The 21,082-nt window shown below is 37.4% G+C and overlaps 1 protein-coding gene across 1 annotated transcript; it reads left to right on the top strand.

Moving 5' to 3' along the window:
- The first annotated feature begins 594 nt into the window (after positions 1-594).
- LOC127809274 (uncharacterized) lies at positions 595-19,434 on the top strand. Its single transcript, XM_052348038.1, has 18 exons — positions 595-1,079; positions 3,028-3,076; positions 3,352-3,789; positions 5,942-6,315; positions 6,404-6,604; positions 6,707-6,904; positions 7,109-7,183; positions 7,257-7,323; positions 7,447-8,569; positions 8,651-8,707; positions 12,564-12,638; positions 12,794-12,835; positions 14,585-14,744; positions 15,078-15,421; positions 16,239-16,491; positions 16,571-17,338; positions 17,537-17,783; positions 17,924-19,434. The coding sequence occupies exons 1-18, from the start codon at positions 717-719 to the stop codon at positions 18,367-18,369; spliced, it is 5,280 nt and encodes a 1,759-aa protein (XP_052203998.1). The 5' UTR covers positions 595-716; the 3' UTR covers positions 18,370-19,434.
- The last annotated feature ends 1,648 nt before the right edge of the window (positions 19,435-21,082 follow it).

Here is a 21,082-nt window from a genome sequence, read left to right as displayed (position 1 = left end):
GGGCGAAAGGTTTAAAGTGATACAATACATTAGTTTGAGGGAGTTTAAGTAATTTATTCTATTTTTTGAAACAGTATGTTTAAGGTGGCGGATTTTAACTTTTTAAGCACATTTAAATCTTATGGGCTCACTTAACTCTTGAGCTAAATAATTACAATGATTGTGATATGAAAGAATATTTTATAATTTATATTTTTTAAATCGTGTAAAAACTGATTGTATATAGGATGGGCACCTAGTAAAAATATAAATGTGAAATAATTTTATAATAAAACTAAAAATTCAAATGATGCAAAAGAAAAAAAAATCCAGATATCTTGGATACATCATCTAAAAAAATGAGAGACTTTTAAAAATGTTACTCATATAATAATTAAATTAAATAAGATGAATTAAAGGAAAAAGTGAAAAAAAAAAAGTAGTAGTAAATTGAGACTTGAAGTATGAGAGTGGAGAATATTTGGAGCATATAAACTAGAATTTAGTAGCTTGTGACCTAAAAAATCTAACATAGTAAATGCTTGAAAATTAGAAAATAATGGAGTATGTAAATATATATATATATATATATATTTATTAGTTGTAGAAATGGAATGCTGGTGTTTATGAAGGAAGGAAAGATGATGTCTTCTTCGTCTCCGAGGTCCCTACCCTCTTCAAGTCTCGCTTCTCACTGCATTCGCCTGGCCCAGACAGCCGCTTCAGAATCCTAGAAGATGGATTACCAACAGCCGCACCGCTACATGAGGCCTCCCCCGCCTCCTCCGTATGCTCCGGATCCCAACCACCAGCCTCAACTCCGGCATCCACTCCCGCCCCCCGGCCCCTGGTACCCCTCCGCCCAATTCCAGTACCAATCTCCGTCGCCGCCGCCCCCGCCGCCTCACCACCAGTGGACTCCTTCTCAGACCGATCACCTCCCTCCTCCTTATCCTGCGCCTCCCCCTCCCAATCCTCCTTATCCTGCGCACCCCCTCCACAGCCAGTACCCGCCTCCGCCACCTCCTCCCCCTCCTCATCGGCCTTCCATCCCTCCCCCTTATCATCCTCACTCTCAGATTCCCCAGTCTTATCATCAGGTTATTGGTTTCTTCTCTACTTCCCTAGGGTTTCAATTTACAGTACCCCTTATTATCGCTGTTTATTTGCATATTTTTTATGCTATTCGATTCCTACATGAAACACATGGATTGTGCGGTTTTTAGAGCTAGTCTTGGATGCCATTTTGTTGAAATTTGTCATTGTTTTTCTTCTCATTAATGCTTAGTTTAATGGGATGGAAAATAATCTAGCGTGATTTTTTGTTATTAAACGCAATAGTTTGTTTAGATAGGTTCTGGAGCTAGGGTTAGTTAAATCTCCGGATTCCATTTGTTGGCATATTATCATTTAGTTCGGATTCATTGCAATGGAAAGAGGACTTTTGCTATGTAAGAACAAAGGCATAATAATCTTGAGCTGCATTGATAATAGTTAAGACTCTTAAGAGTGTATCAGAATCAACTGGATCTTATTACATGGCTTCATCCACTCAGATCAGATGGACAGACCTTTGAGGTGGAAATATTCTTTTTTTATATTTCATTATTTCTTTGAAATCTTGCTGAAAATATTAAAGTTATTCTTTTTGAGTGCCTGGGTGTTTCCCTGTGTGCTGCCTGTCTGAGATTGGTCTCAGTCAAGCAACGCATAGTTGTCATAGAGAAATCATTATCCATGCAAATAGAATTGATTTGTGAAAAGTAAATGAGGCACTTGATATTTTATTAGTAACCACTGGAACCAATTCTCTATGGTCACTAGAACTGAAATACATATATCCACCTACATCCCAGTCTGACCAAAATTGTCAAATTTAGATGCTAAACTGAATTCTTGCTTGGCACTTGGTTCAGTCTCTAGTTCACTCTTATTCAATGAATGGTCGAGGATTGAGCTCCACCTCACCCCACCAGAATGCGCAACTTTTCCACCTTGTCGAGCCTATGAAACTAACACATGTACTGAGTCTATACCACACAAACACTGTCATGGATATCCATCATAATTCAGTTCTTCAAGAGATGATTTATTCCAACTCTAAATGTTTCCAATCTTATTGGAATCGCCTCACATGTCTTGAGTGTGCCCATTCTGTGATACTCTTAGTGTATAGAGCTTTTATCTTGCAATGGTTCTTGAAAGGCAGCTGAGCGATTGTCTCGCACTTTACTTATTACAGTGTCTACCGGATTTTCTGGCTTGCACGGCAACATTATAGTACCTTTCTTGCCTTCATGTGGCTCCAGTGTCTGGTGCATCTGCTCTTAGTTGCCACAATAGTTTCTATATTACACTCTTCTCCTGGTGACAACTACCAAATTTAGGAAATCTCATGTACTCAAAATAAAGTTTCACCTAAGCAAGCTTAGCCAATATAACTTAAAAATTACTAAGACTTAAAGGCCACTGAAATAACCTATTGACTTCCTGACTACATAAGACTTAAAAATACAAGTAGATTAGAAAAAAGAAAATGTTTTGTCTAAGGAATGCGCCAACACTAGCTTGCATGTCAACACTTGCTAAAGTCTAATTACTGAATTAGTTTTTATTCCATGTGGTTGAGTTCTCCCACTTAGTGGAGCTTAATTGCCCCTTCGACTTAAGACATCCACTGTGACTAGCTTAACAACGGGCTTCCCAGCTTCTCTATTCTTCTTAATATCTTGGCTTCTCTTCTTATTATTACTCATTGTGAACACAGAAAGAAACATGATTGATTCTTAAATTTTCTTTAATTTGACCCAAATTTATTCAAATCAATGAAGATTTAGGCTTTGATATTTTTGAATCTGTACATGAAACTTTGAGCTGTGCATATTTCTGTTCTGGGGAAACTTGCCACTACCAATGGATGGATGTGGTTTAGATTTTATGTTACATTTATTTTCCTTTTCTCCTTAAAAGGACTAAGTGATACCTGGTAAATCTGAATGAACGTCAATGATTTCCCATATGATCTAACAAATATTCCCTTGTTTGTAGGATTGGGGCAATGGTCACTGGGGTCATCATCAAGGTTGGGAGTACCCAGGTTAGTTGATATTAAAAATTAGATCTTGGTAGTTCTTGTGGAACTTAATTTTTTTGTCTTCTGTGCTTCCGTTATATGTAGCCAAACCCATCTACTGGGATTAAGGCTTATGTAAAATGGAGCTTCATATCATTCTGCTGCTTTTCTCTATTGGTACTCAAAAAAAGTTCTCTCGACTGCTATAAATACTGCTAGAAGTTTCCCTTCATAACCATCCTTTTGGTTCTATTGCTAATTGACTTTGATGTAAATTTCCGTGGTTACTACAATGTCAGCTCACCACAATGAAGAAGATTGGGCTGCTAAGGCTAGAGCGTGGGCAGCCGCCAAAGTTGCAACAGACAATCAGCATTCACAGTCACAGTTCACAACAAGTGGCAGACTGGAAGAACAGAGTCATTATCATGATCAGTATCTGCCAAGTTCTGATCCTCATCATCCTGATGTTTTTCAACCGTCCCTTCCTGCATCCGGTTATCAACACTATCCACCTACAGCTGCACCTCCGCACAGGCCACCTGTTCATCTGCAGGAGTCTGCATCCACCAGTTCTGGGCAATCTTCTTTTGTTCCAGATGAGCATTTGGCTTACAGTGCTAGAGATGGGAATTTTGCAGGAGATTCAACTGCTGTGTTTCCTTATCATGAAAATTCATCTACAAATTCATCGGTTCATCTGCAGGAGGTACCTTCTAGTTATTCTTCTGTTACAGGTAATGATTTATTTGGTACATTGATTTTGGATATGAAGCATGTGCTCAGGAACTGCTTCTGTAGAATGTGAATTTCTTAAGTACATAATTTTCAAATTAAGTTTCAAGTCATCAACAGGTCATTTGTAGATCCTGTCACCTTGTGTAAGTTACTAATAACGCCACTGTTGAGGTTCAAGTGTATGACGTTATGATCTTTGGATGCTGCACATTGATGCTAATAAATATATTCTGTCTGAGTCTGTATTTTTAGTTGATTTGTGAATCCACTCTTTTTAAGTGTTTCCCCATTTAGGTTTGCTTGTAATTGAAGTTCTTTGTTATGTGAAAACACACTGTACTAGACGTTCAATTTCTGATGATGCTGGTAAGCTTCATGTATTGGACCTATTCGTGCACTCTTCCCTCTCCCCATGTGGAGGTTGGATGATTTCAAGTGAAATGATATCGTTTTTCGTGGTCAGAAAAGCTGACGAAATGTCAATACTTTCAGAAGAATAATGAGCTAAATTAAGCAATAATATTATATAATCTCTATGATAATATTAAATAACCTCTTTGATGTTCACATGACTATTGTTCTCAACCCAATTCTATGTAAGAAGCCCTTGTTTGAATTGCCTGGAGTTTGGTTACATTGATCCATTTCTTCCACTTGGTTATATGCTGTTGTTGGAAGGAAAGTAATTTTCTCCATGTAACTGATTTCATATGATTCCTTTCTTACTGTTGAAATGCTTAAATGTCCCACCAGTAACACTTTATATAGTCATCTTGTTCACATATCCACTTGTGACAGGTTCTATTTTTCAACACCATCAAACAGTCATTTATTTGCAAGAGATCCCCATCCCCATAGGTCATTTCCTCTTTAACTGCATTTACAGTGGATATTGTATTTGGCTGTAATTTTGCAGGTGAAGGTGGTCCAATAACCAACTGAATTAAAAGTAATTTGCTGGTGATTTGGTCAAATACATAATCAAGTTTCTCAGATTTGCTAAACAAACTAATGTTGGGCTTTTAGTGGCTAAAGCGTGGCTAATTCAGTTGGATCAAGAAATAAGCCACATATTTGTGAAAGCTTATTAATCCTGAGGGAATGCTAATTACAATTGATTCTGGACTTCAGTCTCTGATGATAAATAGGCTTGTAAATACTGGTTTGTGCAAACAGGTCCAGATGATCTTTGAATAATGCCAAACTGTAATCATTGTGAACAGCCTGCCATATGAGCATTTAATCATGATTCCTCAAATACTATCAAGAAGCCAAGTGAGGCAACCAAATAAAGTATGAATAAGCTAACAATCTCTTTCATGTAATGGAGAATTTGGATGGGTAATGGAATGGCCAAAAAATGGTGACAATGAGTTGTTTATGACTTGCAGACCTATGTAATTGGGAGCTTTTGTTGTTGATTTTATTTTTATACATAGCATAGGAGAAAGAGTGGCGGCTTCATTTTTATAAAATGTACTTCATCTACATGTCTGTCAGAGATGATTTTCTGTTTTGTTTGGCTTTGTATTTGGTTTAATTATTGTGTTCTATTAAGGTGGGGTATGCATCCTTTACTGTTCCAACAGAGAGCTTTGAATTGCTTTCTGCTTAATGTGCTGATGATAAAAATTGTTCTGCTTACAACTTATTTACATATGAAAGACATGGTTGTGTAATGGCTTAAACAATTGTTTGGAGGAAAGTGTCCTTTCAGTTAAACAATGCCCTTAGCTACTGCTGGAGAGGAAAATACTTGCCACATGCTGTGTGGTTAAGGTTGGCAGATGAGTTCCAATATCATGATTTTGTATAAAAGCACTTCCCCACTTGCAGTCCTCTTTCTAGATAATTTTGGATTGGCATTCTAGGTTCTGAATCCCCACCTAGCAGGATTGAGGCTTGGGATTGTTGTTATTGTTGTTGTGTTTTAGGTTCTACATGCCAATCAGAGCATTATAATCAGTTTGTTTGATTTTTTTTCGATAATTTATTTTTAGCATTATTAATAATTTAAGTTTTCATTTCTTGTGGTTGAGAAACTTGCCAAGAAACTCAATTGTCTCCACACAACCCAATCATTCAAATTCTTGATGTCTGAATTTAACTTATAAAATCCTTTAGTTGGTTAACAACTCGCTCAAATTGCAGGTAAAGAAGTGGCTGGAGATCAGAATGAAAAGCTTTTCAAGTCTTTCCCTTCTCCCTTTGAGTCAAGTCAAGGACCACACCCACTGCCTACTGTTGGTAGATCAGTTTCAATAGATCAGACCCATTATGCAGTCAGCAACCTGTCAACTGAGGCCCCAATTGATCTTAGTGATCAGCCTTTACAGTTTACCCCTAGGTTTAATCATGATCATGATCCACTTGCGCATCCAAATTATATTCATAATGATTCAGGGGGTTCTGTAAGAAGTGTAGAACCTACTGTTCCTGCCCCTTCTAAGCATACTTGGACACCTGCTGCTGTTCCTGGCTCTGTTTATCCTTCAATCCCTCCAGTACTTAAATCAGGACAAGAGGTTTTTCTTCTGACTTGAATTATTCCTGTTATCCTAGACTCCCAATATGATCGTGCTAAATTGCTAATACTTTTTATATTTGTCATAGCATGATCCTTCTATAGCTGTACCTGCTCCAATGCCTGGATATTCTGCACCTCTGTTTGGGATCCCTGGACCGAACTTCCAGCCAACAATTCCATCTGTTGCAACACCATTTAGCATAGGTGCAGGAAGTGGGCTACACCCAACAACAGCCTTTCCTGGTGATGTTTTTGGGGTTTCTAGTGTTTCTGAACGCCCTAAAAAGGTGCCTTTAGTTTTATTAACATGCTACTAACTACAGTTATATGGTTGTTACTGCAATCTGTGTTGCTAATTTTACTTATACCTCTGTTTTGGAAAGTTTCAGGCTTCTGTTCCTAACTGGCTAAGAGAGGAAATAATTAAGAACAAAGCTGTTATTGCAACTTCTGCTCCCGAGCAACCGAAAGAGGAAACAGAATACCTTGAAGATGAAGCTGTTGACAAATCTCTTGCTAAAGCTGATCAGGCAGATAGAAAAAGCATAGATTCTTCTAAATCTACTGAAGAAGAAGATGAGGATGAGGTATCCTCATCTTTGTGAGATTCATATTCACTTCTTTTTGGGAATATTGTTTCCCAGACAAGTTCTATCCATTGACATTGTCATTGAATTTCTGACGTTCTTGGATTATCCAATGGAAATCTAACCAATCTAACTGAACTTCATATATTGTGAAATAAACTTTTGTTTTATTTGTTTGTTTGTTTGTTTTGTTTTACTATGTAGGACGATATGGAAGCGGCTAGAACAATAGCTGTAAATCAGGAAATAAAGCGTATCCTGACTGAAGTTTTATTGAAGGTTGCTACTTTTCAACGAGCTTCTTGTGTTATGCTTCTTCATTTATGTGTTGACATATCATTTTTTTAAACAGGTTACTGATGAACTCTTTGATGAAATTGCAACTAAAGTTCTAAGTGAAGATGATCTCACTATTGGAGGTATTGTTGTACAACTTAGAGACCTTCTACTTATTTTATGTTTATGTTGCCCAACTAATAAAGTTCTATTTAATATTTTTCTTTGTGAAATAGTATGTGTGTTCTCACTTGGGTTTATTACAGTTGATGAAAATATTATTGCCCCAAATCACAAACTAATACCATCTGCTCCAGAAGTTCCAACACCTAAGGCTTCTGCAAAGGTTATAATTCCAGCCAAAGCCAAGGGATCTGAAAATGAAGATGATAGTGGAAAGTCTACTTCTAGCTCTCCTGGAGACGTCTTAGGTCTTGCTAGTTATGCCTCTGATAATGATGATAATGATGAAAACAGTGTTCATCAACAGAGTACAAGACTGCTTTCAGAAGATAAGCTTGCAGTTCAGAATGGAAGTTCTCAACCAAAAAGTGAAGGGCAACCCAGAAATGTAGAGGGTGAAACTAGCAGAATGGGCCCTAATGGAGCCAAAATTCATCATGGTGCCGTTTTCAATGAAATGGGTGACAATAGAATAGGTAGAGAGTCATCTGATGGCCGTTTGGGTACGAGATATTCTCCTAAGCGAGTTTCTGGAGCTGTGGAAAATGAGGATAACTCTGATGGGAAAAGGCTGGACAAAACTGGTTCCTCCAGGCCAAATCATAGTGTACAAGAAAAGGTTGTGAAATCTGAACTGCCACTGGAGAATTTTAGCGCCAAAAAGTCAGTTACAGATGATTCTTTAAGTAGAGAAACCAGATATAAGCAAGATAAGAATGATAGGCATGAAAGCAGAAGGAATTCTGCTGGGAAGGACATCATGAAGGAGGCAGATAGCGTTAAAGATAGAACAGATGAGAGGGAACATGAGTCTCGTAAAAGGCAGGATGGGAGGCATGTAAGAAAAGAAGGGATAGATGATAGGAACAACTCAAAAGAGAAAGAAAGAGAGCAAGGGGGAAAGGTTGGGGAAAAAGCAAAGGACTCTGATTCACAAAAAAGGTCTGTTCAACATGATGTTAAGGAAGATAGCAAGGAAAAGGAGAGAGGTAGAAGAGCTAATGCTAAAGAAGACACTGATAGAAGAAGAGAACGAAAAAAAGATGAGAAAGGGGAGAGATCAAGGCATAAGGTCACAAGTGAATCAAGTAGACATAAAAGACGTCGTTCTTCTTCTGTTGGCAGTAGAAGTAGAAGCAACAAGGACAACACAGTGGTTAGTCATGCCAATAATTCAAGTGATGAATCCTCTGATGACTCCAAAAGGTAAATTACTAGATTTGTCATATTTGCCCACTATATTACCGGCCAATGTTGTAGTTTCTCATATGGTGGTGCATGCTGCAGGAAGCTGCAATCAAAAAGGCGCAACTTTTCTCCATCACCTGAGAGGTCTAGGAAAAGGTACTCTGTCTGAGCACTTTTCCTCGTCTTCATTTTTTTTGGGCACCATATTATTTATATGCATATGACATTATAGATATTGGCATGATGTCATATTCTATGGGCCCTGAAAAATTGAATTGGCCAAATGTCCATTATAGGTAGGCAGTTGAATATCAAGTCGATGGTCTAACATATAGATGAAGGCCATAATGTAATACCAACAAAAAACATGAGCAAAGTCATTTTAAAGCTGTAATATTTTCTTTTTGACTAGGATTAAAAGAAATGAAATAAGTCGACTTAATTACCATAAGGAATGGAGTGGGATCTTTTTGGACGTAAAATGAACACTGGATTGTCCAAGTTTCATGGTGTCAGATAGGGTTAAAAATAAGCCAAGTTACTTCTCTATTCTTTTCTTGTCTGTTTAGGATAATAACTTCCAAGCTTGAGCTTGTTTCTTGAATATGTAAAAAGTATTACTATTCTTCTCTTGGAAATGGATGTGCTTTTTGACCAGTCAATGATCTCGTCCTCATTTTTACTTATTTGAACACACTAATAAAAATATTATATGGTTAAGAACATTTATATAAACATAGTTGCTACTAGGAGTTCTAAACAGGTTTGTATCACTTCAGCTGAAGCTGCATGAAGGTTGCTGGTGCAATTGAGTTCTTTCCTCTATGCTGAAGCTACCTGCAAAATTTGTACAAAAACTCTCCAGGTTTAGCCTAAACCAGAGTCCTAAACAGGTCTATGGTAGAAAACATAGACCTGTTTACTTATCTATTTAAACTCACTAATAAAAATATTTTATGATTAAAACATTCGAATAAACATTGTTGCTACTAGGAGTTCTAAACAGGTCAGTATCACTTCAGCTGAAGCTGCATGAAGGTTGCTGGTGCAATTGATTTGAGTTCTTTTCTCTATGCTGAAGCTACCTGCAAAATTTGTATAAAAAAACAAGCCAGATTAAGCCTAACTCAGCTCCAAAAGGCAAGCTTGAGCAGCTGGATTTCATCCAAGCTTATGTGTACTTCCATATGCTGTATATGTACTTTAGTTCTTTTAAGAAAAATAAAAGGAAAAACATTACATCCACAAACTTTATGTTTAAATCTTTTAGGTGTCAATAAATAATTTCTTCCATTTAATTCTTCGATTCATATTGATTTGATATGTGAAGTTAGGCGGGGAGAGGATGGAGTTAGGTTTTTTTTTTATATTCCTATTTCAAATGTATTTTTTTTTTATTTATCCTTAAATCTAATTTCTGATCAGTTTCTGGTTAGGAAGTCCATGGGTTATGATGGAGTTGGAAGAGAGTTTCTGATGCAAATATAATTCTTTCTGCTTTCTGTTTGGGTTGATGCTTACCAGATTCATTGACTCTGTTTGGGAGAGAGTTGGAGTGAAATGGAATAGAAAAGAATGGAATGGAATGTAAAATATATTCTCTTTGTTTGATAGAGTAAATGATGGAAAGAAATTAAAATACTTTCTGAACATGGATGGAATAAAAAAAATACTAAATAACAAATTACAATTATACCTTCTTAATTGATAGGTAATATTTTGTTAACTCAAGGATGAATTTGAACTTTTATAAAATTATTAAGGTTAATGTTATCAACCCACACAAAAATAAAATTTTCATCCATTTCTATTTCATCCAATCTCTCCCAATTCAGGAAGGCAAAAAATAGGGCTTTGGAGGGAGAATGGATGGAAAGTGCTTCCATCAACTTCCATTCCATCTACTATAAGTCTCACCATCAAACATGAAGAAACCCTTTCCATCCATTTCTTTTCCTCCCCTTTCCCAAACCACACTGTAAGAGGAGAAATTGAGGAAAAGAAATAAGGAGTCTAGAGTAGAATCTTTGTGCCTAAAGACCAAGGGACATATAATTATAGTGCATTTGAATAGTTGATCTATGTTCGATGTGCTGGAACTTTCTAATAATTTTAGAACTTCAGACCTGTAGAGCATAAATGCCAGTAGATAGTTACTTTATGTTCTGTAGCTTCTATCTCATGTTCTGGGAGAGTTGATGTTATGCTACCAATGTCTTGCTTCTGCTTTTGCAGCATTTACCTTTAACTGTTTGTGAAACCAACACTTGGTACAAACTTAAAGCAGAAGTGAAACAATTGCTTCAGGAATATTGTTCGAGCTGCAATTCTTTTTGTTTGACCTTTTTTTCTATCAATGCGTACTTTAGTATCTTGTAACACTGGAAGCTTCATTTTGAGTCTCATTTTTCTTGTCTTATAATTTGATATAATCAGCATTCTAGATGACTCTTAAATCTTTAACTGAGGGAGGAAATGTGCCATGCTAGCCAGCCATTGCATATTGATTGTTCTGGAAAAGATGTATGTTCTCTTGATATTGTAAAATAAAGGCTATCCGTTGTATGGGCCAATTCTGAAAGGCTCCACATTGTTAGTAGTTCATCTGTTTGAATGCTTTTGGTGAGTAGTGCATCCTTTATTAGCCTCCTGAGTGCTGTGAAGCATTTGCTGGAATATATATTTGATGTTTGTAAATGATTCTGCCTTGGTTGCTTAGTGTTTGGTACAAGGGCAGGACAAAACAAGAATCCATTTATCAATATCTTGTCCTAAATTGCCATCAGCATGTGGTAGAAAGATCCTTCTTTAGTAACTCTTCTAAAGCAGGATGTTTTGTTGATGGCTAGAACCTGTGGGAATCGCCTAAGGATTTAATTTCCCTCCCAAATCACCACTGGCACTAAGTAGACATTAAGAAGAGTCGGAGAAATTTTCTGTTAGTAATCTTGGATTATGCTGTTGTCTCATATGTGAAAGTGTCAAAACTTATCTTGTTCCAATACATGCATACTGTTGAACAAAGTTATATTCTGCCCTTGAGTTTATTCCAATTGCTGATTTTTGGTGTGGAAAGTCACTAATCTTCTCTGGTTTTGTCTAGTTTTGAATTTATAGGATTCTAATTGTTGCTTCCTTATGATTCTAGTATCAAGCTAATGAAACCCTCTTGGGATTGGTAGAGAAATTCACTTGGAAAGGGGGAAAACAAAGAAAACAAAAGATTCTGCATTGTTGTTATAATTTTTCTTATTGTTTTTGCTATTTTAGATGCATACTTGAGGATTTTTTTTTTTTTCATTACTCATAGTGTGTATTATTTAAATTTTTAAGTTCTCTGTAAAATATTAATCTTGCTGGCTTCATAATTTGGACCATGCATAACAAACATTCTCTTGACTTTTTTCTTGACGTGTTTGTGAGAAGCTTTTTCATGGTAGTATGTACTCAACTCAATTGCCACTCTTAAGTTGCTTAGAGGGGATGGATTGCTCCTCCATATGTCTTTTTAGTCTTTTGGAGTGCATGCAAGCTTGTGTGTGTTATAATGTTGCTGAAGCTATTGTTACTTTCAGTTTCCCTTTGTGATAGTACTACCCTTGGAATTCCAATATAAGGTGCCCCAAATATTCTAGTTTACTCAGCAATTTTCTTTTGACAGAAGATGTAGATAGATGGGCTACATTTTATGAATTCTGAAGCATGTTGCATTAATTCATCTGTCATTTAGATGAGTATGTAGGAATAACCTTTCAGCAGATAGATTTGCTGTTTTTCTTAAGGTTTAGCATAGTTATTGTGTTTTATGGTTGTAATTATTTTATTTAATATTTTTTCATAATATAGTAGTATTTAGTTATATGAGATAACATTTCAACTCATCAAAAGGGAAGGAGTAGATTATGGCACAGACCAATCAGCATTTAGTTTGGCTGTGTGCAAGACTGAGCTTTCGTCTCCCTAACTATACCTTTCGACTCACTGGCTTAGTATGCAATGTTTTCATTTCTAGACAAGATTCGCGGTCTCCACATAGCAAGCACTCTCAGCGCAGGCATTCCCCATATTCTTCTTATGAGACCACCAGGTATGTTACTTCACAGTCTCTAGATTAAGATTCTGTTAATGTATTTGAGTGACCATCAGTCATCTTAATAAAACCAATTCAGGTGATAGCATCAGATCTTGGACTACTTGTCTAGAAAATGTTTCAAGTTTATTGACTATTGCAATCTATTGCAGGGCAAGGAGGTCAAGGTCCAGGTCACCAGCTCGTAAAAAAAAGTGAGTGAAAAGAATGATGGAATGGATGATTTGAACTAAGAGTGAGATATTCCAGTTTTCAAGATGTGATTTGCATCAAAATGGAGATATTTTGTACAACTAGAATGTAGGAATGCGAGTTTGTTGCCAACGAAGGTTATGCTATTCCAAGCTGGTGGTGTTGTTGGCACTTAATGGAACTTTAAGATAGATGATGCATAGGATAATGTTGTGTCATGTACATGTTCCCGCGCATTTTTGATGAATTTTGTCTTCTGGTTGTGGAATCAAAGTTGCGAGTCTCATATGGTTCAACTGTTATAGCTAGTCTGGATGGATCTTGAATAGGTATTCTTGTTAGTTATTTGAAAAAAGAATTACCTAATATCACTTTGAGCCTGTTAATTTTTCACGTGTTTGGTGGGAGCTCGGAATTTTTGGGCGAGAATCAAGACTATATCATCATCTCGTGTTGGATTTGTATTGAACTTCTTACATATGACTGGCATTTCAATGGGTTTGAATTGGTTGCTTACTTCTGGATGCTAGATGTCTTGAGAAGGTGTTAGGTTTGGGTCCAATGTTGTTATTTCAAGATCTGTCCATATTAAATGTTGTTGTCTTGAGGATCTGATCCCAAGTGTGCCTACCTCAGTGTTGTCAATGACTTTGTTTCCTTCTCTGCTTTCGGTTGTCTTCTCTTCCTATATTCCCGTGGCCGTCAAAACAACTGGGACTTGGAGGGTAGGCAAGATGTTGGCACTGCAGAAATTTGAGCCATATACCCAAGGGTTTGCGGCCCGACCGACCTCGTTTCTCATTGGAGTAGAGCTTAATTTGTGGATTATTGCCCGTGTTGCAGTAATTGTGAATTTTTATATATACACATGTATATGAAAGAAAATAGGGTCAAGAAAAAACAATATTGTGAACATTAGTTACATGGCCATTTAACTCCGTTAAACTTATGTGAGGACATATTTGCATGAATAACAATTCCTAATTAGTAATCTTAGGAGCAAATGGATCTCAAAGTTGGGGAATATTTTTTATGATTAGGGTGGGTTTAAATTTATTAGGAAGTTTACACGTAATTTTTTTTATATATTTCCATAGTGTACGTGGTTTGTGAGCATTGTGGGTGTATGGTGAATTTAATTTAATTTAGCAAGTGTTTGCAATTTTTTATCAAGAGAAAAAAAAAAAAAGGTCACAAGACAGATTTTAGTTCAATTGTTGTGTTATGTTGGAAGATTGGAGAAATGAAATTAATATAGGCGAATTCATAAATATAAATCTGTAGAGGTATGCTTATACATTTAATGCTTTGTCACTTAATTATTTCAGTGGCTATTTAATTTGGGTAAGAAGTATAAAAGCAAAATTCATAAATTTTTGTCTAAATCATCAAAATTTTTTGATGGAATTAAACCAAGAAAGACGCCGAAAGCACAACAAAAATAACAATAATTATAAAATGTGGGCGTATATTATTTTTTCATTTGCACATATATAATAAAGCTTTCTTTTTGAATGCCGCTTTCACACCATCTTAGAGCATTAATTATTGCTTAGGCTCGTGGAATAAGATTTTGACTTTCGCTTGCATTTAGGCCCATCCAATTCCCTTGCCTTAGTTTTCAAACATCTCGTGCATGTGCATGTTCATGTGCCCGGTGGGGCTGCTGCCTAACCTTTCAGTTAAAGTTCCTCATTCCCCTCCTCCTTCCTCTCTCTCGGTGGGGCTGCTGCTTTACCTTTCCGTTAAAGTTCCCCCCCCCCCCCCCCCAACTCTCTCTCATTCAAACCATTCACGCTCCCAAAATCAAACAATCAGAAGCAATTCTCGCTTCATTCTCATTTCTCAAAACCATCAACTGAAGCAGCAGCTATGAAAGCGTCGTCCTCCTTCTCTCCCTACAAAATTAAGGTATTCTTCACTAAACCCATTTCAGCTATCAGTATATTTTGGGCGAATTTATTCAAAATGCACTATAACTCACAAATTATATGTACTAGATAAACCCACAATAATCTGTGTATGTAGTCACCTCGAGAGAGATTTCTTGAGGGTTCCATTTCACCTTTACCAGGAAAAATCGTGTGCACTAAATAAAAGTACACAAAAATCTGCGTGAGTGCTGAGTCCTAGAGAAGGATGCTGAAACCCTTTCTACTAGGCTAGGCCAGGGTTCCATTTCGGCTTTCCAGGAAGATATTTGTATTTTTGCAATATTGTGAAGGAAACTATTCTGATTTACAGGGATTGCAACTGGGTTTGTGGTCGATTTGGCTGTCTGGGATTTCCTTGATTGCTTTCTCCTTCTATGTCACCCAGCTCCTGCCTTTTCCCATCAAAGATCAGATCACAAAATCCAAGGTTTTTCTCAATGGTTTCATCTCCTCTGAAACTCCCACGATCACCATATTTACAGCTCCTCCCTCTTTCAGTGGCTCAGTGGGGGCGAGGCAGGCTCTTGCTGTTCGATCATGGCTAGGGTTGTCGCCAGATATCACTGTTGTTCTCTTCAGCCAAGACCCTTCTGTTGTTTCTTTTGCAGCAGGGTTTGGTGCACGGGTTTCAGTTGAATCCGATATTGATTTCACGTAAGGCCTTTCAATTTTGTTCTTGAATTCTTTGCTAAGCCTGCCCTGAATGTTAATTCGTATAATCTGCAATAAAATTAAGTCGTTCTCTAATTTTGGCTCATTTTAGTTGAAGGCTGGTGCAACCTACCCTTTTCTAGGGTGAGCCTTGATATTCCAATTCGTATTCTCCGTTTTTTTATGTAGTCATCACTGTTAGACGGATAGAACTACTGAATTGGAATATTATATATGGCTTACTCGTTTCATCACGGAAGCTGGCAACCATTACTTGCAGTTGGTAGGTAGAGAATACGTAGTTGCACTAGTTTTCTAGTTTGTTGGGTCATTGGTGTTTATGGAATCACTGTTTTAATGTAAAGTAAAAACCATTTTAAACCCTTCCCCCCATGGAGTATCTTGACATGTAACTCATAAAAATCATTTTGGATCATTGAAGTGGGTTTTCCAGACGTGGGACTAGGGTTAAGCTGCCTCAAAAATTAGGGTTAACCCGAGTTTTACAAGTGGTCAAACTCAGGCATGGATGCATAGATTATAAACTGGAGAACTCTATTGAGGATTTGTTTGATTGAATCTCGCTGCTTTCTTCATCTTTTTCTTTGTCTATTTCTTTTTATGTATATGACATATCCCTTTGATAGAGTTTAAGCTGAGTTTCAAAGCTTGGTTTGTCTATTGGATGATATATTTGAGTGTAGTAGTAGAGTTCTTCATTTGATCACTCTCCTTGCAAAATTGTACAGTCATTCTGGCTAAGCTTTGCGGGCAAACTGAAATTCCTTGAGCCTCCTGATGCATGTCCATTATTATGTAGGTTTCTAAGTACCCCTTTTTTCCACTCGATGATTGCAAGATCACAGGCATCCAAGTCAAGTATTTCTGTTCTTATCGATCCAGAAACCATTCTCTTGCCTGACTTCATTTCGGTTTTAAATTACGCTCACAAACTTGATAATGACTGGCTACTTATAGCTTCCTCACGGAATCTGTCCTATTTCCCGTTTCACCTGGATGAAGATGGAAAGCATTGGCTGGATGAGAATGGTAAACGAATTAGAACAAAAAAGGTATGGGGGAAAGTTATACAGATTGGATCCAGATGGCCTTTGGAGCAACTTCCATTATAATTGTTCTCTCTTTGATCAGCTGCAGGGATCTCTTGCTCAGTCGTGGCAGTGGAAACATTGTGAAGATAGGATGCTTCTGGCTTGGAACAATGGAGATCTTCCTTTACATACTGGAGTCCTTCCTCCTTTCTTGTTTGGAAAGGGCCTCCACAATCATTGGATCATTAATGAGGCCTTATCATCTCGCTTAAGATTTGTATTTGATGCAAGCTGGAGCATCTCAAATTTTTATCTAAGTGCTCTTGACAATATGTCTTATCAGTTCAGAGATTCCAGTGTTCCAAATTTTGAACTTCGGAGTTGGGAGTATATGGGAAATTCCCATCTTGCAGCTCTGTATGGATCATTGTTTTTCCATGAAGAGAATTACTCAAACTTGGTTAAATTTCTCAAGTGTGGCAGACAATATGTTTTTGTCAATTCAGCGGAAAGTATTGCTTACCCATTTGGGTACCAGAGATTGTTGAGCTTAAGGAAGGAGGAAGTCTTGAGATCCCAGAGGAGGAAAATTGTGGATTGTGTCCATGGTATTAAAACACTAGATGGAACTAGAGACTGCTCTATGAAGGACAAATTGAAGCCTTCTATATCACTATCTCTACCATTCTCTCTAGAGATGTTCCTTTCAATGCTTGCAGACCAAAATAAAACAATTGTATTAGCAATTGCGGGATATAGTTACAAGGACATGCTTATGAGCTGGGTCTGCAATCTACGGCACCTGCTAATCTCTAATTTTGTGGTCTGTGCTCTTGACCATGATATATATCATTTCTCTGTCTTGCAGGTAATCTGCTTTTTAATGCTTTCTATTTCACCTTCATCGTGTTGCCAATTGATACGCAGATGGCATTGCCATTGGTCTTTAATTCAAATATAGATAGTACCTAGGTTTTTTTTGTGGAATACCTTTCAACATCTTATTTCTGATTTTCATTTTGTATATCAATTACATTCTCTCTCTCTCCCCCCGAACGTGTGCCAGGGCCTACCCGTTTTCAAGGATTCACTTGCTCCAAGCAACATTAGCTTTAATGACTGCCACTTTGGATCACAGTGCTTTCAGAGGGTGACTAAAGTGAAGTCCAGAGTGGTTCTGCAGATTCTGAAGCTGGGTTATAATGTACTTCTTAGTGATGTTGATGTCTATTGGTTCAAAAACCCGTTGCCATTTCTTTACTCTTTTGGGCCTGCAGTTCTTGTGGCACAATCTGATGAATACAACAGAACTGGTGTGGTACATGAATTCTTAATTTTTTTAGAACTATTGTATTATTAGTATTTTATATTTTTTGATGGTTCCTGCATAAATTATAGGTATGAAATTCTGGAAAAGGTTCTAGCAAAACTGATATTCTTGTCTTGCATGCAGGGCCCATAAACTTACCAAGGCGCTTGAATTCTGGCTTCTATTTTGCTCGCAGTGATGGTCCAACAGTTGCTGCATTGGAGAAGGTAGTGAAGCATGCGGCTACATCCAATCTTTCAGAGCAGCCAAGTTTCTATGACACGCTATGTGGGGAAGGTGGATCCAATCGTGTGGGGCATAACGAATGTTTGGAACCTGAAACGAATCTGACTGTTCATTTTTTGGACACAAACCTCTTCCCAAATGGTGCTTACCAAGGTATCTGGGAGTCAAAAAAAGTGGGAGAGACTTGTGAAAAGAAGGGGTGTTTCATTCTCCACAACAACTGGATCAGTGGGAGGAGGAAGAAGTTGGAACGACAAGTCTTGTCGGGCCTGTGGGATTATGATGTCAGCTCGAGGATGTGCCTGCAGAGGTGGCAGAAGTCCAAGTTGATTACTTATTTTTGATCACTGGGAGATGCCTCAGTTTTTGTGCACAGCTAGCTTGGGTTTTCACATCGAGGAAAAATATGAAGAAAACATTCTGCTGAGCTTTGGATTTATTGTTTGCGTTATCTGGAAAATGTCAAAAGTCAAGAGAGCAGGCCATGAAAAAAATAGCATACTCATATACATATGTACGTATATTTACCATACATATCTACAAGGGATGGGGCATTCTGTATGGGCAAATGCCTAAGCATATTGAATTGCTTGGTTTGGTTGACTCGCCAGTCGCCACTATAAATGGCATCAGAGAGGGCTGACAATTATAGAGTGTGGGCTTCTGGTTGCTAGTTATGCTGAAAGATGTGCTTGTTTGTTTAGTTGTGGTACATTACTGCGACAGAGAAACATAGAAAGGAAGAGTCGGATGTTTCCATATCAGATGGACTTAAAGGACGTTGCTGTGAGAATAATTCGTGCAAGTAGGAAAAACATACTGGAAAAACAGAACTCTTAGTACTGGGATGTGTGCAGCCAGACCATAAGTCTTAGTACCACAGAACTCTCTTTTATTGGCAGAACAGAAGCTGTTTCCGGGTCTTGTTATCCCGTTTACAACTGTACAGTAATTGAAACGTCAAAGTTAAAGAATATGACGAGTGTAAAAGAAGTAGGGTTGGATGGAAAGACAAAATGCAGCTGGAAATTTACCAGACGAATCTGTTTGTTCTGGAAAGGACTTTGTATGTCTCTAGATAAAGCTTTTATAGTGTCTTGCAAAAAAGCTGAAGAGGAAGAAAGCTTTCATACTCCTGATGAAGATAGAAAGTTCTCATTAGTTTAGGATTTTATAGTTCTTTTATGTTAGGATTTTAGTTATTTAGGAACTTACAATTAGAAATTATATATATATATATATATATTGTTATTTGGTCTTCCTAACTTAGTAAGAGTAAGGATTCTTTGTTTTTGTTTTCTATTTGGTTAGAATTTGGGTATATTAGTACCTCGCAAGTGTAAGGATTATTGATATAATATTGATTATTGAATATAAGAGTTGACTTCAAGTTCAATAATTATGGTCGTTATATAGATTCCTTAATTCTTTTCAAAATTGGATTAAGGTCAATAATTTCACTTCAGTGCAAACTCAACAATTTCAGATTGGGATTTTACCGTGCATCCTGCATCGGAGATCTCTCCACGACTCAATTTCTTATCACGTAATCCTGCATTTAGGTCCTTCTATGCAGTTTGATTGCTTGTGGTCGAGGTTTGGCTGCAATAAGGCCCACATTGCTCTGAAGATCCTTGGCTGGTCTGTCTCTCTGTGCATGCAGGAGCAATTCTCCCCTTTCTTCAAGAAAATGTTGTTCCACGTATGCAGGCTTGGGACTAATGATGCTGTTTGAATATCAACTTCCTTTTCCTTCAAGTTGTAAGAAATGATTTCAGCTGTAACTTTGTAAGCTTCATCAAACTGGGAAGTGATGTCTTGACATGTTTCGTTTCAAAAGATTTTATTACATTTTGCAACATGTGGCTAACACTGGATTACTTCTGATATCAAGAGAAAACTATCACCGTTTAGTCTGAAAACTTAAATTTCTTTAATAAAATTTTCCTTTTTCTTTCTTTTATTAGTTCTGGTCACAAAATACCTCAACCTGCCTTCACTGCTAAAGACTCCATATATAGTTTGGCCAAGATTTGAGCACCGGCTGATCTTCCCACAGTTTCATTTCATCTTTTTGCCCGTTCTTTGTGAGGACCACTTGGCTTTTTCTTCCTTTATATTGACAGAACATAATTGTCTGTACTGATGCCAATGTCTCATTAGAATCATTTTTACCATGCTTTGTATGTGATTGTGCTAGAGTTGACTAAGCAGCCATAAATTTCTCTGCTTCCTCGAGTATATGGTCACTATAAGAATTTTGTTCGATACAGTAATATTGGGAGGAAAACTTGTCGCCAATAATATATTTTCTGGTAGTTTGCATAACATAAACATATCTGATGGTTCAGATTTTGATTGCTGGAAATTTTGTAACCAAAGTTAGGGTTTTAGGTGTATGTCTATATTTGCAGTGAATGAGAGAGCCCACGGTTACTACCCTCGTGGTATGCATCCGATGAACTTGTTGGGCATGCGCAATAGCCCTAGCCCATCCCACTAACCACGCGCACCAGTTATATTTAACTTAAGAAAATTTGTTGTAGTTACAAATTATGTGGACACTTGGGATTAGAAGAGGCAACTTGCAAATTGAAAAATGGAGTTGTTTTTGGGACCAGATGCAGTTAGTTCAAAGAGCACCATGGGATGTTTGGATGATCGACATTTGGAAGGTGTTCTCAAGGATTTGAGACTTGAGGTCCTGAGGGCTTTTGAATTGTTCCTTTTTGGCGAGTAGGAATGGCTACATTCCCATATAATGACAGTCAGGAGATTTGCTCTATATGAGATTTTTCCAAATTTTGAAGCTTTGCTTTTTATGCACCCTTAACATTTAAGAAGCAAAAAGTCAATAAATATATAGATTTGGAGCTGCTAGGATGATACAGGAAGATATAGAGGTTAAAAGAGAAGACTCATCTTCTTAAGCGGGTTCTAAGCTTCAAAAGAGTGTTTCTTTTTTGTCAGGGTGTGAAGTCGTTAAAAGATCTGTCATTTGTGTTCTGGCAAGCGATGGAGAGGTCAATAAGCATTGCGTATTCCAACAACGAAGAC

The sequence above is a fragment of the Diospyros lotus genome, chromosome 9, assembly GCF_014633365.1.
Source record: "Diospyros lotus cultivar Yz01 chromosome 9, ASM1463336v1, whole genome shotgun sequence".
In the NCBI taxonomy this organism is placed as follows: domain Eukaryota; kingdom Viridiplantae; phylum Streptophyta; class Magnoliopsida; order Ericales; family Ebenaceae; genus Diospyros; species Diospyros lotus.
The sequence above is the reverse complement of the archived record's forward strand: the minus strand, read 5'-3'. Positions and strand labels throughout refer to the sequence as shown.

What these genes read in the sequence shown, in the direction of transcription:
- LOC127809274 (XM_052348038.1), top strand. Translation starts at nt 717, where the DNA reads ATGGATTACCAACAGCCGCACCGCTACATGAGGCCTCCCCCGCCTCCT. An exon ending in TCTTCTTATGAGACCACCAG is followed by an intron (nt 12,639 to 12,793) that starts GTATGTTACTTC and finishes AATCTATTGCAG; the next exon opens with GGCAAGGAGGTCAAGGTCCA. An exon ending in GAATCCGATATTGATTTCAC is followed by an intron (nt 15,422 to 16,238) that starts GTAAGGCCTTTC and finishes ATTATTATGTAG; the next exon opens with GTTTCTAAGTACCCCTTTTT.